Consider the following 16,213-nt stretch of genomic DNA (forward strand, 5'->3'; position numbering starts at 1 on the left):
TAAATTTATTAAGTACTATTACTATCTACTTACCATTAAACATTTAAGATTCATAACTATATTTTAATCTATTTCATTGTTAAACCAACCCTATACATGCCATATAAACCAAAATTTACATTGCTAAAACTACCGGATTAATTTGGATAGTGTGGCTTGATGTGTTGATCCAATCCTCCAACCTCACACTAATCTACAAAGAACATTAAACAATGCGAGTAAGCTTAATGAAGATTAGTAAGTTCATAGGCTTTAAATATAAATCTTACCGAACATACTAAATATTTCATTTAGATTAAGCATTTCACAACATTTCCTGCCAATTACAAGTTCGATTGATGAATTCACATAATTGAGCTCAATATTAATAAGTATTTAATTTCTTTCACATTAATCCATGTAATACTTACCAATCCTTGACAAATTAGAGAACGTCTTACGGATTTAAGTACATAATTTTCTTGATGCCATAGTCTAACTACGATCTTACACAATTGCCATGGCCCTGCCATGATCTTACACTCATAATGCCATAACCCAGTTATGGTCTTATCATCAGGATGCCATAGCTTAGGTATGGTCTTACACATATACATATAATACCATGGTCCAATCATGGTCTTACGTTTATGGTGCCATAACCCGATTATGGTCTTTTCATTAAAATGCCATAGCCCAGCTATGTTCTTACATTCAAACATTGCCATGGTCCAATCATGGTCTTATCCATCAATTCATCTTGTGTCACGGAACGATCGTACTCAATCTTGCGTTCCACTTAATTTGAACTTTCAATTCAATTTTTATATTTTTACAATAATCATAATTCAATAACAAAAATATGAAATAATACATTATATCATTCCTAAATTAACAATTAATCATGAAAGTTCAACCATTTGAACTTACCTGGACCAGTTTGTAGAATTTCTTGTAATTTAGGGGCTATTCAGCTAATTTCCCTTTTTTCACAATTTTCTTCGGGTTCTTGATCTATAATATAAAATTATTCATTCATTAGAATATAATTCAATTCTAATTTAATTCACAATTTATGCTCTTCAATTTTTAAAATTACACATTTACCCCAACTTTTATAGTTTTACAATTTAGTCCCTAATCAATTAACCCATCAATTGAGCTATTTTTTTCTCAATTAACACTTTATCTAATTATTTTAGCTACTATACAGCACTTGATATTCAAAATTTTAATACCAAACCCTAATTCTTAACTTTTCCACAATTTGGTCCTAAAATCAATATCTATCAAAATTACTTAATAAAATCATCATATAACAAAATTAAAGCTTCAAATTCATTTTAATTCATCATAAACATCCAAAAACCATCAATGGCAACTTTCAAAATTACTCATAGAATCAAAAACCAATAAATTCGATAGTTGGACCTAATTGTAAAAGTCTTAAAATTTTAAGAAATGAGCAAGAATTGACTCACATGAAGTGAAAATATGAAAAACCAGCTTTTTAGGGACCTTCTGTAGTGTTTTTCTGAAGTTTTTGAAGAGAATTTGTCTAGAATTCTCTTGTAAATTCAATTTCTAAGCTAAATTTTACAAAATTTCCAATTTTACTCCTTATTCACACTATTTTTTTATTTCTTGGACACACATGCCGTCGAGCCTTATAATAAGTGTATAATTGCCTATTTGGTCCTCTCTTAATTACATCTTAAGCCAATTAATCATTTTAACAAGTTTTGCATCTTTATCAATTTAGTTCTTTTTAATTAATTAACTATCAAAATGTTAAAATTTTCTAACGAAATTTTAATACTAACTCAATGACACTCTGTAAATATTTATAAAAATATTTACAGCTTGGTTTATGAAATCGAGGTCTCGATTCCTCGTTTTCAACACAATTTACCTAATAAATTCTTTTAAATCACAAATTTACTAATTCAAAAGTTTCCTAAAGTCATACTTGACTCATAAATAATAATTAAATATTAAAATTTTCAAACTCACTATTGGATTTAGTGGTCTCGAACCAATATTTCCGATACCACTGAAAATTGGGTTATTACACTACTTGCCTATGTCTCTTGTGTAAGTGACTTTTGATTAATGAAATATTTTTGCTTAAGGGTGTAAAAAGTTAACCTGCCGTCAATATAGTAGTTATTTTAGGTCATTTCTACACTTAACGAGCTTGTTTTCTGATCATCCTATAATTAATTATTGTATTTTCAGTAGTTAGTAGTTAGCTAGTAAATATTAATAAAATAAGTGTTTTTACGCATTTTCTACTTTCTCAATGACTCGTAAGGTTGACTCAGGACTTTTCAGTGACTAATGGACTATTTAAGTGTGTAGGATGCCTAATTAGGTCCAAGAATACAAGGGATTATGATCGGGCCACAAAACAAGGAACCTCGATAGCACAATGAAGCTGCCAAGGTCAGAAATACACTTAATGTCGTGACTGGAAGCTTCTTCTCGTCACGATGATGCAATGAAGGAATGAGAGATTTCACGATGGGGCGACATCATGGAAAAGAGTCTTCCCATGTCACAACGACATGACAATGATAGGCTAAAATATGATTGATTCTTTGGACGACACTTTTGGGTATATTTCCTTATTTGGACCCTAGCCTTTATCAGAATATGGTATTAACCGATATCTAAATGTATCTAGGGTTGAGTGGTCACCAAGTAACCCGTTTCCTATATAAGCAACCTTGGGTCATTGGGATTGTGTGCAAACTTAAAGACACAATTTTCCTATTCAGTTTTTTTTATTTTCCCTTTATGTTCGTTTAGTCGGAACTTTTCAATTTCGATGTGAAAACAAATTTAAACAGAGATTGCTCTAGGATCCGCATTTCAATATATATATATTCTTGAGTTTTTTCCTATCTCTTATTCTTTTATTTGTGTTTTCATTTCTCTGATCAATTTGCGTTTGCATGAATAATTGAATAACTTATTGTGCTTATTTTATATCTTGCATGATCCGATTAATAAACTAATTTATTAGTTAAGTGATTATTTATCTGAAATTGGTTGTTTAATCAAGAGTACTTAGTATATTAGAGAGTGAAGCCCTTGATAGAATATCAAGACAAGTGAGACCAGAAGGGTATCCTGTTGTGTATAACTTGTGCCAAATGGTGAGACCAGAAGGGTATCCGTATGCTTAGGAAAAGTCCGGAAGGGTGACTTAGGTGGTAATCCTTAGTGTAGATGAGGCCAAAAGGGTATTCTTGTTAAAGGTGATAAATAACTCAATCTAAGACAAATAATTATTTAATTAGATAATTAGGGATTTTATCGATCATAGGCTAGAGGTTCGCATTGTCAGCACTAGGAATAGAAAATTTCATCATGTTAATTAGGTTAATTAATTTAATTAGTTTAACTAATATTTTAATTTTGATTCACACTACTAATTTGTGACTCGATTAGATAAGTAATTATTTTTTGTAATTAATTTAATAATAGTTTCTCCAATTTACAATATTGTAGGTATGATCCTCGGAATACTTACCGATGTTTCGTTGTAAATTTTACTATATTACAATTTAACTTGTACACTTGCGAACACCACTAATTTAATTTTATATATTTTTGGAGTCCTGTTTATACTATAAACGATACGTTTATAGGTGGTCAAAAGCCCTCAAACTTTTTCAAAAAAAGCAGTTAAGCCCTTGCTTTTTTTTTCTTTTTTCTTTGCATTCAATTGGGTACTTGAACTTTCAAAATGCATCAAAAAGGCCCTCATACTTTAAGAAAAAAACAATAAAGCCCTATTTTTTTCACTTAATTTGTTACTTGAACTTTCAAAGTGCATAAAAAAAGCCCTCAAACTTTTTCAAAAAAATCAATTAAGCTCTTGTTTTTTTTTTTGCATTGTCACACCTTAAAAATCGGGTTAGAAGAATCAAGTTTGTGAAAATCGAGAGTGGTCGCGCCTCAATTTATAAGGTTATCATTATGCATTTGTTAAAAAGAAGTTATTGTCCTTGGTTACGAAGTAGTGTAAGTACCCTTGGATTCCATTACTCCTACTCTAACATATTTAAAGGATTAATAAAAAATTTTGTGACATCAATATGAAAATAAGCATGTGTATGAATGCAAGGAAATTTCCTTGGATTGAGAAGTGGAAATAATGAATTAGTGAGATAAATATGAAAATAATGAATAAATATGATATTTATTGTGAAATGAATACGTGTAAACTCTATGTTTAAAATGTATTGAAATAAGTCATTGACAAAGTTGAGGTAGAAATGATTGGTTATGAAATGCCTTATTAACTAATAATGTATTATGTACACTTTGGTTGCCATAGAGTTACTAATAAGAATGATTTTGGTGTATGTGAAGAGTCATGAAATGAGATATTAAAGTATAAATGTGTAAATATGTCACCATGGAAAATTGGGGGATAATTCATTAAATTGTTAACCTTACAAGTTACAGATAGAATTGACAAATTATTGTAATATGAACTAAAAAAAACGTAAGAACATATGTGTGGTTATGAAATTTGGTTAAACGTGAAGTCATAACGACCCTTCTAGGATATTGTTAGGAAAATATTTATAAATAAATAAATTTGTTACTTACGTTCAGGGAGATCATAATGTAAAAAATGAACATGTTTATAAGGCCTATATTAATATGGATTTGAATGTAAACATGCAGAAGCACTCTTTGTGCATATATGAGTGAATTAGACAAATACAAAGAATTCATCTAAAATACTTTGAATTTGTCTCCATATGAATATTATATAATACTTTGAATTTTATGAATCTCTAAACTCTAAAATTCTAATATGCCTTGGTTTGAATAGTTGCATGTGACTAGCCTCAGTTAAATATGTTATTTATAGCCATAATGTACCCTAGTAAACTTAGTAGTTAGGATATAATTGACATGCCATTAGGGATTATATGTGTTTTTGGTTTTGGAGGGATATGATATGATTCCTTAAGGCTAAGCACTTTTGTGCTCTCTAGTGTTTTGGATGGTTTCCGTGTATCCAAGTCATTTTACTAGAGTTTACTAAGGGTGAAATGATTTAAAATATTAATAATGAGACTTGACTATGAGTATTAATTGTTATATATAAACTAAAGTGGAACGTGCTAAGAACTATAAGTTAAATAAGTTAATGAAAAATTGAGTAAATGTGTAAGCTAATAAAGAATATGTACAGTTTAGTGTCTAAATTAAGCAATAAATGAGTTATAAGTTTAATAGTTAAGTGTTAAAGAGTCCTCCCTAGAGAACCCAAGTTTGAGCTACTTTCTTCCCATTTCTTTTCCTTTAATTTTCAGCAACTTAGGATAAAAGACACACCAAGATATATATGGTTGAGAATAAAGATTAAACAAGAAATAGGCTTCAAGCCCAACGATTAAAGTGCTAGTATTTCTCTCCTCAGTGACTTAAGTTTGAGCCACTCATTTCCCTTTTTATTTTTTAATTTCATCAAATACGCATCAAAACATATCTATACGACTAAGTGTTTAAAATAAACAAGAAATGAGCAATAGACTCAATGGTTAAGGCGTTAGTACTCCTAGGGATCCTAGGTTTTAGCCTCCTCCTTTCCCCCTTCATTTTAATTTCAAGTTTAGCAAAAAATTGGGAAAATTGCATGTGGCATTCTTACGGTTTACAAACCCTAAGAATTTACTCAATTCTTTCCTAATTAGAATTCATACCTTGTCTTTCCTCAAAATTCTAATAGAATTAGAATTTCACCAACTTTTTCTCTTATTTTCCTAATTAGATTTTCATATTGCCCATTTTCAAATTCTCATAGAATTTTCTCTCCATCTTCCTACTTATTCTCTTTTTATTCTCTTTCTTTTTTCTTTGCACCATAATTTCATCCTAATTGTTGATAATTAACTTTCTTTCCCGAATCAAATCATCATTCATTCAATCGTTCTTTCTATCAGTTTTGTAATTGTCATAAATTGCATCCCTACCTTTGCCAAGAATCAGTAAGTACATCTTGTTTCCAATGTTTAGATCTTGAATTTTCGTAGTAATTCTATCTGATGCTAATCTTACGTTCAATTAAACAATATTTCAACTATTCTTTCCAAATCTTTTGTTAATCTTGAAATCAACCCTTAATTCATGTGTAAATGGCATTTGAAGAACCAATTTTAGGTAAATCAGATCAGAACCGGATACGAGTAACGTTGAACGATAACGTGATGATAGGTGTGTGTTCTTTTACAAGCGAATCGGGACAAATTATATGTAGGTTTAGGGCCACACGGTCTCCCATATTGGTATGTGGACCACACAATCATGTGCTATTGTACGTAAGGGTACTTTGATTTTTATACGGCCAATAACCTTCCACAGGGTCATGTCTCTCCTATAGGTTAATTTATGCATTTTTTACACGACCACAGTCTATTACACGGTCGTGTAACCCTTCCACACGGCTGTGTAACCCTTCCACATGATTTGTAGCTTCTCACGCAGCTTGGCCACACGGCTGTGTGACCCATGTTTTACAATTTTGCATTGAATTTTTTGAACTGTTCAATTTAGTCCTTAAATAATCCCTGAACTATTTTTAGAGATTTTATTCACTCAATTGAGTCCCTGATAATATGAACGATTTGGAATCCATGATCTGATTGATTGAATTACTACTGTTATATGCAAGATATGTGATTGTTACATGCCCACTGTCTTTGTATTTCTAATAAATTGCTACTGTTAAATTCTATCATTGTATTATTGATTACATGTTAAGCATGCCTACTGCTACTATTAAATCGAATACATGTTAAGTATGTCTATTGTTTTTGTACCGTCCTATTCCAAGCATAACATATCATTGCATGGGGGGAACGATATGAAAGGAAGAAGTTTTGACAGTTTAACAATCTGCAACTCTGGTGAGTTATCCACAATTTTTTGGCAACTTTTATATGCAAATATGTTGTACATCCACAACAAGTGGCAGTTTATTTGCAAATGGTTTTTTTTTGAATTATTGGTGATTCATCCACAATTTTTACTACTGGCAGTTTATCTGCAAATTTTCTAGTAGTTTATCCACAATGTGGTGTGCAGGGATGGATGAGTTCTGGGGAACTCTTACTATGATGTGTAGCGGATTTGGGTAGGACATTTTCTGTTAAACTAAAACTGCATCGCATTCATAAGCATGTGCATGCAAAACTGTGAATTCTGAGATGATTTTGTGTGAGCTGATATGAAATAATGATACTATGAATTCTTGCTCAGTTGTAATCATTCTATGCATGTTATTCAGTATGTTATATCTACTGTCTGTACTTACTTTCTTGTGATTGAACTTAGACTGAGCTTCTTAAGCTCACTCCCCCTTTATTTCTATCTTTACAGATAACCCACCAAGTTAGGACGTAAACTTGACTTTCAGAGGGTCTTGGCTCAGAACATTTTTTTTATTTAAAGTATTTTATATTTATTATATGTATTTTCTATTATTCAAAAGATTGTATTGTTATTTGATTAAACTATGGCTTTGGACTTAGGTTTTGGTTTTATGTAGCATACATAACATTTAATTTAATTTTAAAATGATAAAATATGGATTTTAATTATTTATGCATGAAACATAGTTTTTAACAAAACTAAGTTAAATATCACATTTCCTTTGCTAGACTATAAACAAATTTTGTGTAATTAATAAATTAAAAATTAACTAAGTTTTCAAAAGTAGTCACCGTTACAAGGAAAATGTTTTTAATCGAGCTTTTACTAACTTGTGAGTTTTTCTAAAAATATGCTAAGTTTTCTTCTAAGATAAATAAATATTTTAAAATGACTGTTTTATAAACTCCAATAGCATACTAGGTCATTTTGGTGACCAATGTAATCTTCAGAATTTGGACCTAACGTATAGGCTAGATTGGGGAGGTTGCATGTACTCAATTAGGTAATTGAACTGTAACACCCCAAGCCCAGCCTAGACGTTATGGCTGAATCTGGTGATGTCATATGGAATTGAATTTTAAAAACTAATTTATTAAGATAAAACTTTGTTTGTTTATTACTCTTATTGATTCCAAAAATCGCTTACTCATCTAGTCGATTGTTTTAAAACATAATTCGTTACGGAAGCCTTAGAAATCATTTATTTTTATGAAAAACTGAGTTAATTAAGTAAATCTAACCATTTTAGAAAAACCCCTTTGTTTTAGAGAAAACTGTTTAAGAGATCGAGTGTTTAGAAAATACTTCAGCTTTTTGAAACGAATCGAATTTTTCCTACGACTAGCAGTTATAAATAAATAAAACCTAAGTTTTATGCAAAAGTCACAAAAAGTCCACAGATTAAATTCCAATAATAATAAAACCATTAACGAAAGTAAGTAATTTAAAATATGTGTGGCCACTACCGAGTCCTCCGTCGCACCGACCAGTCTAAGTTTGGGAATTACCTGTGCACATTAAATAGAAGGGGTGAGTTTACATAAACTTAGTGTGTAATCCCACAAAAAACAAACAACAGTAACATAGTGCACAGTCAAAAACAGTCTTGGGCCTAAATCCCTTTCGGTATCAATATCAGTATGCACAAAGGCCTTAGCCCATCATAATATCAGTAATAGATATGCAGTATTCAGTAACAAAGTCTCACCCAACTAGCCTCTACCCAACATATCCGTCCAACCCTACACTCCATGTGGGGATTAAATCAACCTACCCATCCCTGTACTCTAGGTAGTACCGAATATGGCACAAAATAGTAGGTTGCAGCTAAGCTGCCTAATATTAGGCTTAAGAGCCTTTTAGTACACTTCCTTCAACATATTATCAACCCACCCCAATGCAATGCAACATATAATGGAATGTCATGCTATCACAAATATATCAGATACACATACAATTCAGTATACATACTTATATATATAACATGTTCAATACCTAATTCACATAATCAGTTTTACACAGATAAGGGCCTAAGTAGTGCTTATCGACCCTACGGAAGGTTCACAGTTGACTTGGCCAACCCATGCAACCTTAACAAACATTTCGGTGAAAGTAGGCTCACAAGCCTATGTGCCCTGCCCGTGTGGGCCCACACACCCGTATGGCCCACATGGCCTAAATATTTGACACGGCCGTGTGGGACCACATGCTCTTGTGCCACACACAGCCCAAATCAGTCTAGCCCGTGTGTCGCATACGGCCTACCACACAGGCGACCAAACGCCCGTGTGGCATCGACAGTGAGGTTTTCGGCTTTCGTAGAAACATCATTTTCTGTGTAATCGAGTACACACCTGATACGGTTCCAATGCAAACACAACCCCAAGCACTCTAGAACCTAACAATCGATAATCTAAAGCCCAAATTCAGATTCAACAAGCAACTAAATTGCAAACTACGAAACCAAACAAAATATGTCGACCACTCATCACTTACCTCCAAATTCTGGCAATTCTTAACTACACATCCGCAAGAGGAGGGTCACGACTTCCACGATTCACTGCTGTCCAAAATAAAGATTTAACCCCAATCAACATTTGGAACAAAATCACAAGTTGCAAAAAATGAAAAACCCCATTTACCAAAACGGTTTGAAGAATCCCAACAAAATCGATAATCAGTTAGAATAACGACAGTCAGAGAGAAAAAAAAGGGAATTGAGTGTGAAAACTATGAAAAAGGTGAGGAAGAAAACGTCATATAGATTTTGGGGAAAAATTTTGGTAGAGGGAGAGAGGAGAAGAATTAGCAAAAGGATAAAAAGATATTCCCACAATCCTTTAATTCTCTCCACCTCCGACCATCACTAACTCCCTCAGAATTTCAACTCAACCGGAACTCTATTGAATGACAGAACAAAAAAATATAACACCCATTTTTGCTAACATAGGGATTCGAACACAGGACCTCCAACAAACCAACATTCCACCTAACTACCAGAGATAGGGCTTGATTTAGAAGAAATACAAAATTTTTCCAAAGACATGGTTTGAACTTAGGACCTTTTACACACGCCTAGAACATTTAACCACTGAAGTAGATACACAGTTTGTGTCAAGATTCACAAATGTCGAATTTAAAAATTTGGGGCGTACAACTCTACCTCTAAAAGAAAATTTCGTCCTCCAAATTTACCTAGTCAGAACAAATGAGGATAGTATTGGCGCATGAATCCTCAGGCTCTCAATTGGCCTCCTCAGTGCTATGATTCTGCCACATCATCTTTACTAATGGGATAGACTTTTTCCAAAGAACCTTTAAATCGCAATCCAGAATCTGAACTGGCTCCTCTTTGAAGGTCAAGTCTGGCCTAACCTCAGTCTCCTTAATGGGAACAATATGAGTAGGCTTAGAGCTCTACTGCCTCAACATCGGGACGTGGAACACGTCATGAATTAGACCCAACTCTGAAGGTAGCTCCAACTAATAAGCAACCGATCCTACGTGTTTCAGAATACAGTAAGGCCCAATAAACCTAGGGCTCAACTTGCCCTTACGACCAAACCTCAAAATCTTATTCCATGGCGAGACCTTGAGAAACACGAAGTCCCTCACAACATACTCAACCTCGCGTCTCTTCAGATCCATGTAAGATTTCTGCCTGTCCAATGCCGCTTTGAGTCAATCCCAAATCAGTCTGACCTTATCCTCAATCTCAAAAACAAATTTAGGACCCAAAACACGTCGCTCGCCTAGCTCAGTCCAACACAAAGGAGTACAGCACTTACGACCATACGGTGCCTCGTAAGGTGCCATCTGAATGTTAGACTAGAAGTTGTTATTATAAGCAAACTCCGCTAACGATAGATACTCCTCCGAACTACCTCAAAAATTAATAGCACAACTCCTCAACATATCCTATAGTATCTGAATCACACTCTCCGATTGACCACTAGTCTGAGGATGAAACGTAGTACTGAAGTCTAACTTTGAACCTAGAGCCTCATATAGCTTTTCTAGAACCGAGACGTGAAGCGAAGATTTCTATCAGAGATGATCAAAATCAATACCCTATGCAGTCTTTCTATCTTAAAAATATAAAGCTTCGCCAGCTTCTGCAGAGAATAATCTGTCCTAACCGGTATGAAGTACGCAGACTTGGTCAATTGATCCATGATGACCCATACTGAATCCTTCTTAGTGGGTGTTAAAGGCAACCTACTAACGAAATCCATCGTTACTCGCTCCCATTTTCATAACGGAATTTTAATTAGCTATAGTCAACCTGAAGGCAACTGATGTTCAGCCTTAACCTACTGGCATGTCAGACATCTAGCCACAAAATTAGTAACCTCTCACTTCAACCCTGGCCACCAATACAACTGTCGAATATCTTGGTACATTTTATTTCTACCAGAGTGCATAGCGTAAGGGCTACTATACGCCTCTCTCAGTATAGACTGTATCAAAACAAAATCGTTTGACACATATATCTGACCTCGGAAACACAACACCCCCTCAGAGTTCAACCCAAAGTCTGTAGTGCTACCACTCTCAATCTGTCGGAATCGGAGACCCAAATATTCATCCTTCAACTACTTAGCCTAAATCTACTCGATCTAAGTCGGATTAACTTGTAGCTCAGCCAACAAACTCTCATCGTCGAACAGGCTAAGTTGAGCGAACATCACTCTCAGATCAGTCATAGCCCTACGACTCAATGTATCGGCTACCATATTAGCCTTCCCGAATGGTACTCAATGGTACAATCATAATCCATAAGTAGCTCAATCCATCTATGCTGTCTAAGATTCAACTCCTTCTAAGTCATAAGATTCAACTCCTTCTAAGTCAGGAGGTACTTAAGGATTTTGGGATTAGTATAGATAATACAGTTCTCACCGTACAGGTAGTGCCTCCAAATCTTTAGAGTAATTACCACGGTGGCAAATTCCAAATCATGCGTCTGGTAATTCCCCTCATGCGTCTTAAGCTGACGAGACGCATATGCTACCACCTAACCATCCTGCATCAACACACATCCAAAACTGACATGTGATGCATCACTATAAATCGTGAACTCATTCCCAGGTTCAGTTTGTATCAGAACATGAGCCTAAGTCAGTATAGTCTTGAGCTTCTCAAAGATCTCTTGCTAGGCATCAGTCCAAACAAACGGTACACCCTTATGTAGCAGTTTAGTTAGGGGCACTGCAATCAGTGAGAGACGTTTCACAAACTGTCGATAATAACTCGCCAGTCCTAGAAAACTGCGGATCTCAGACACATTCTTATGCTGTTTCCAATCCAGTACAGCCTCAATCTTTCGAGGATTGACTCGAATCCCCTCAGAAGACACCACATAACCCAGAAATGTTGCTTCACATAACCAGAACTCATACTTGCCGAACTTAGCATAGAGCTGTTTTTCCCTTAAAATCTGAAGAACAATCATAAGGTGCTCATCATGCACATCCTCAGTTCTCAAGTAAACCAATATGTCATTAATGAACACCACCACAAAGTGATCCAGGTAGGGTTGAAACACTCGGTTCATCAGATCCATTAAAGCTGTCTATGTATTAGTCAATCCAAATGGCATCACTAGGAACTCATAGTGACCATAACGAGTCCTAAATGCCGTCTTATATACATCAGCTTCCTTAACCTTCAACTGATGATACCCAGATTGTAAATCAATCTTGCAGAATACAGAAGCCCTTCAGAACTGGTCTAACAGATCATCAATCCTCGGAAATGGATACTTATTCTCAATGGTCAGCTCGTTCAACTGACGATAGTCGATACACATCCGCATGGATCCATCCTTCTTCTTTACAAACAGTACTGGTGCTTCCCACGGAGACATACTAGGGCAGATGAACCCTTGATCCAATAATTCTTGAATCTGAGCCTTAAGCTTCGTAAGCTCATTCGATGCCATTCAGTAGGGAACGATGGACACCGGAGCTGTACCAGGAAGAAGCTCTATCCCAAACTCCACTTCATGATTTGAAGGTAACCCCAGTAGCTCTTTAGGGAAGATGTCCGAAAAATGCTTTACCATTCTGATTTTCTTAACAGTAAAGTCTCCAGAATCATAACAACTCACGTAGGCCAAAAATACTTCACACCACTCACTAACTAACTTGTCCGCCACCAGCACAGAGATCACATTAGATAAATAATTTCGGTGCTCCCCAACCATGACCACCTCATTATCCTCCTCAGTTCTCAAGATGACCCTCTTCATCGCACAATCCAAACTTACTTAGTGCACCAGCCAATCTATCCCCATTATTATATCAAACTCCCTAAATGGAAGCTCCATCAAATCAGCCAAAAATACCGTCCCTTGAACCTTAAAAGGAACATCCCTATACAGTTTGCTAACTTTGACCGATTGCCCCAATGAGCTTAGTACGGCAACCTCACTTGTAGTGCTCTCAATTGATAACCCCAGCTTTTCAGAAACAGAGTAGGCTATATAGGAATGGGTAAATCCTATATCTATCAGAGCAAAATATAGTACATAAAAAATAAAGAACGCACCAGTGATAACGTCTGGAGCATATCTATCCTCTCGGTGACATGTAGCATAAACGGACCATATCGTTACCACTCCTAATTTGACCATGGCCTCTCGATGGCTGATGTACTATCCTCTGTGGCTGTGCAGTACTAGTACCTTGATGATCGGCCCTCAACGAACACTCCCTAATACGGTGATCCAATGATCCACATATTAGACACGCCCCAGTCCTCCTCTAACACTGGCCTTGATGGTGCCTACCATAATCAACACATGGCTGCAGTCTAGTAGCAGTAACAGGGGGCCCAGCTCTAACTGGCCTATCAAATCTGGCCTTTTTTTAAGCCTTTGTACAGAATTTGAAGGCTCCGAATCCCTTTTGTTCTTACCTATCTCACGATCTCTATTCTGGTGCTCAACACGTTTAACATCCGCAGTAATCTTAGCTTTTTCCACTAGTACTACAAACTCTCACTCCCTTTGTGGAGCTATTAGAAGCCTCAGATTATCCATCAGCCCATCCTCAAATTGGATACACCTCTCATACTCATCTGCCACCATGCCTCGAACATAGCGACTCAGCCTCAGGAATTCAACCTCATACTCAGCCATAGATCGGTCTCCCTGAGTGAGGTTCAAAAATATAACTGGCTCTCACATATTTACTCTGAAACAAAGTCTTAAAGAATTCCTAAGTCAGACGTTCGAGCTGAGTGCCCTCCTTAATAGTCAGCCACCACTGGTAAGCCTCGTCTCGCAACAGAGAGACTGCACCTTTTAATTTCTGCTCAGGGGTGAAATCTAAGTCATCCATAATCCATTCCATGGCCTCAATCCAGTACTCGGCAACATTAGAGGTGACTCTAGTGACTTCCCTAAAAAGTTCAGCTCTATCGGATCGAAGTTGTTCCATAATCGACCCACGGCCCCCAGATCCAATATTGTGCCCAACGACCCTCTCTAGTTTCCTTAGGATAGCCTGGGACAATGCGTCGTCCCCAACCATGAGACCTTAAGACCCAGTCCCAATACCAAGCGACACTAGCGTCTCAGTCGTATCCAAATTTGGCATATTGCCCGTGAAGAAGACTCAGCTCGAGCCCCTCTACGCCTCTACCTCGGCCTCAGTACCTTGTCCGGGGATATCTCGTGCACTCATGTCTAATAAGATTTATCAGTATTAATAGTTTTATGAATCAGTTATAGCTCTAATGTTTGTTAGCAGATGTTTTATGTAAACATTTTCAGTAATTTAAAGTGATTTCCGTAAATCGCAGTCTCTATCAATTTCACTACAGTCTCAATATACACTATCTAGAGTGTTTTCACAGTATACTACCTATACTATTTTCAGAATATACTTATCACAGTTTCAGAAAACTTACAAGATCGACGGTGGAGACTCGATGTATCACATTCTCAGTCAAATATTTCAAATCATTTGTAAATTAATTCTTAAAAACCAAGTTTTAAACCCAAATCCACAGTCGAGTTTTGCAACTTGACTCTGATACCACAAAATATAACACTCCAAGCCTGTCCTAGACATTATGGCCGAATCTGGCTATGTCACATGAAATGAAATTTTGAAAACTAATTTATTACGATAAAATCGTATTCGTTTATTACTCTTATTGATTCCAGAAATCGCTTATTCATCTAGTCGATTATTTTAAAACATAATTCGTTGCAAAAGCTTTAGAAATCATTTATTTTTATGAAAAACTGAGTTAATTAAGTAAATCCAACCATTTTAGAAAAACTCCTTTGTTTTAAAGAAAATCATTTAATAGATCGAGAGTTTAGAAAATACTTTAGCTTTTTGAAAAGAACCGAATTTTTCCTACGAGTAGTAGTTATAAATAAATAAAACCCAAATTTTATGCAAAAGTCCCAAAGAGTCCACAGATTACATTCCAATAATAACAAAACCATTAACGAAAGTGAGCAATTTAAAATATGTGTAGTCACCGTCAAGTCCTCCGCCGCACCGACCTGTCTAAGTTTGGGGATTACCTGTGCACATTAAACAGAAGGGGTGAGTTTACGTAAACTCAGTGTGTAATCCCACAGAAAACAAACAACAGTAACATAGTGCACAATCAAAAACAGTCTCGGCCAAAATCCCTTTCGATATCAATATCAGTATGCATAAGGGCCTTAGCCCATCACAGTACCAGTAACAGATATGCAGTATTCAGTAACAAAGTCCTACCCAACCAGTCTCTACACACCATCCCTATAACACTCCAAACCCGGCCCAGACGTTATGACCGGATCCAACATGCCACATCGAAGCGTTCAAAACATTTTATATTGTTGATCCAGAAAAACTTACTTAGTGTTTTAAAAGATAATTTCATTATAGGTTAAAGTGAATGGAAGCTGTGCACCAGGTAGGAAACCGTAAAAGAGGTGGTGAGTCCATCGGACTGCTTAAGTACCAAGCTCCCTTCGGATCCAATCCTAGACATGCATACCGCCATTGCCACACCTTAACGTCATGGATATTTCTAGGAAACCGATTTGATTAAGTCATTTTTAGGAAAAGTGATTAATTTTGGAAAATACTTTCATTGCGGAAGCTTTGCTTGTTGTCGTGTTATTTTGAAATCAATTGTTGTTTTTGAAAATGCGCCCTAAAGCTATCAAATTTCAACAGTTAAAATAAGTAATACCTATCTTAGTAATACATATTAAAACCATAAAAAATAATTAAGCGGCCTTATTACATTTAAAAAC

The 16,213-nt window shown here is 35.5% G+C and overlaps 1 protein-coding gene across 1 annotated transcript; it reads right to left on the reverse strand.

Moving 5' to 3' along the window:
- Nucleotides 1-11,558: 11,558 nt before the first annotated feature.
- Nucleotides 11,559-14,083, reverse strand: LOC107955833 (uncharacterized). Its single transcript, XM_016891624.1, has 6 exons — nucleotides 13,947-14,083; nucleotides 13,712-13,800; nucleotides 13,289-13,449; nucleotides 13,004-13,186; nucleotides 12,254-12,514; nucleotides 11,559-11,681 (listed from the first exon to the last, which is right to left on the reverse strand). Exons 1-6 carry the CDS (start codon nucleotides 14,081-14,083, stop codon nucleotides 11,559-11,561), a joined length of 954 nt encoding a protein of 317 aa, XP_016747113.1.
- Between the last annotated feature and the right edge of the window lie 2,130 nt (nucleotides 14,084-16,213).

Source organism: Gossypium hirsutum, chromosome A07 (genome assembly GCF_007990345.1).
Source record: "Gossypium hirsutum isolate 1008001.06 chromosome A07, Gossypium_hirsutum_v2.1, whole genome shotgun sequence".
NCBI lineage: Eukaryota > Viridiplantae > Streptophyta > Magnoliopsida > Malvales > Malvaceae > Gossypium > Gossypium hirsutum.

Coding starts and splice junctions, on each gene's coding strand:
- LOC107955833 (XM_016891624.1), bottom strand. CDS start 14,083: ATGGCTGAGTATGAGGTTGAATTCCTGAGGCTGAGTCGCTATGTTCGA. Junction 13,450..13,711: donor TAGGCACCATCAAGGCCAGT/GTTAGAGGAGGA, acceptor TTGCTCTGATAG/ATATAGGATTTACCCATTCC. Junction 13,187..13,288: donor CTTTTAAGGTTCAAGGGACG/GTATTTTTGGCT, acceptor TGTGCGATGAAG/AGGGTCATCTTGAGAACTGA.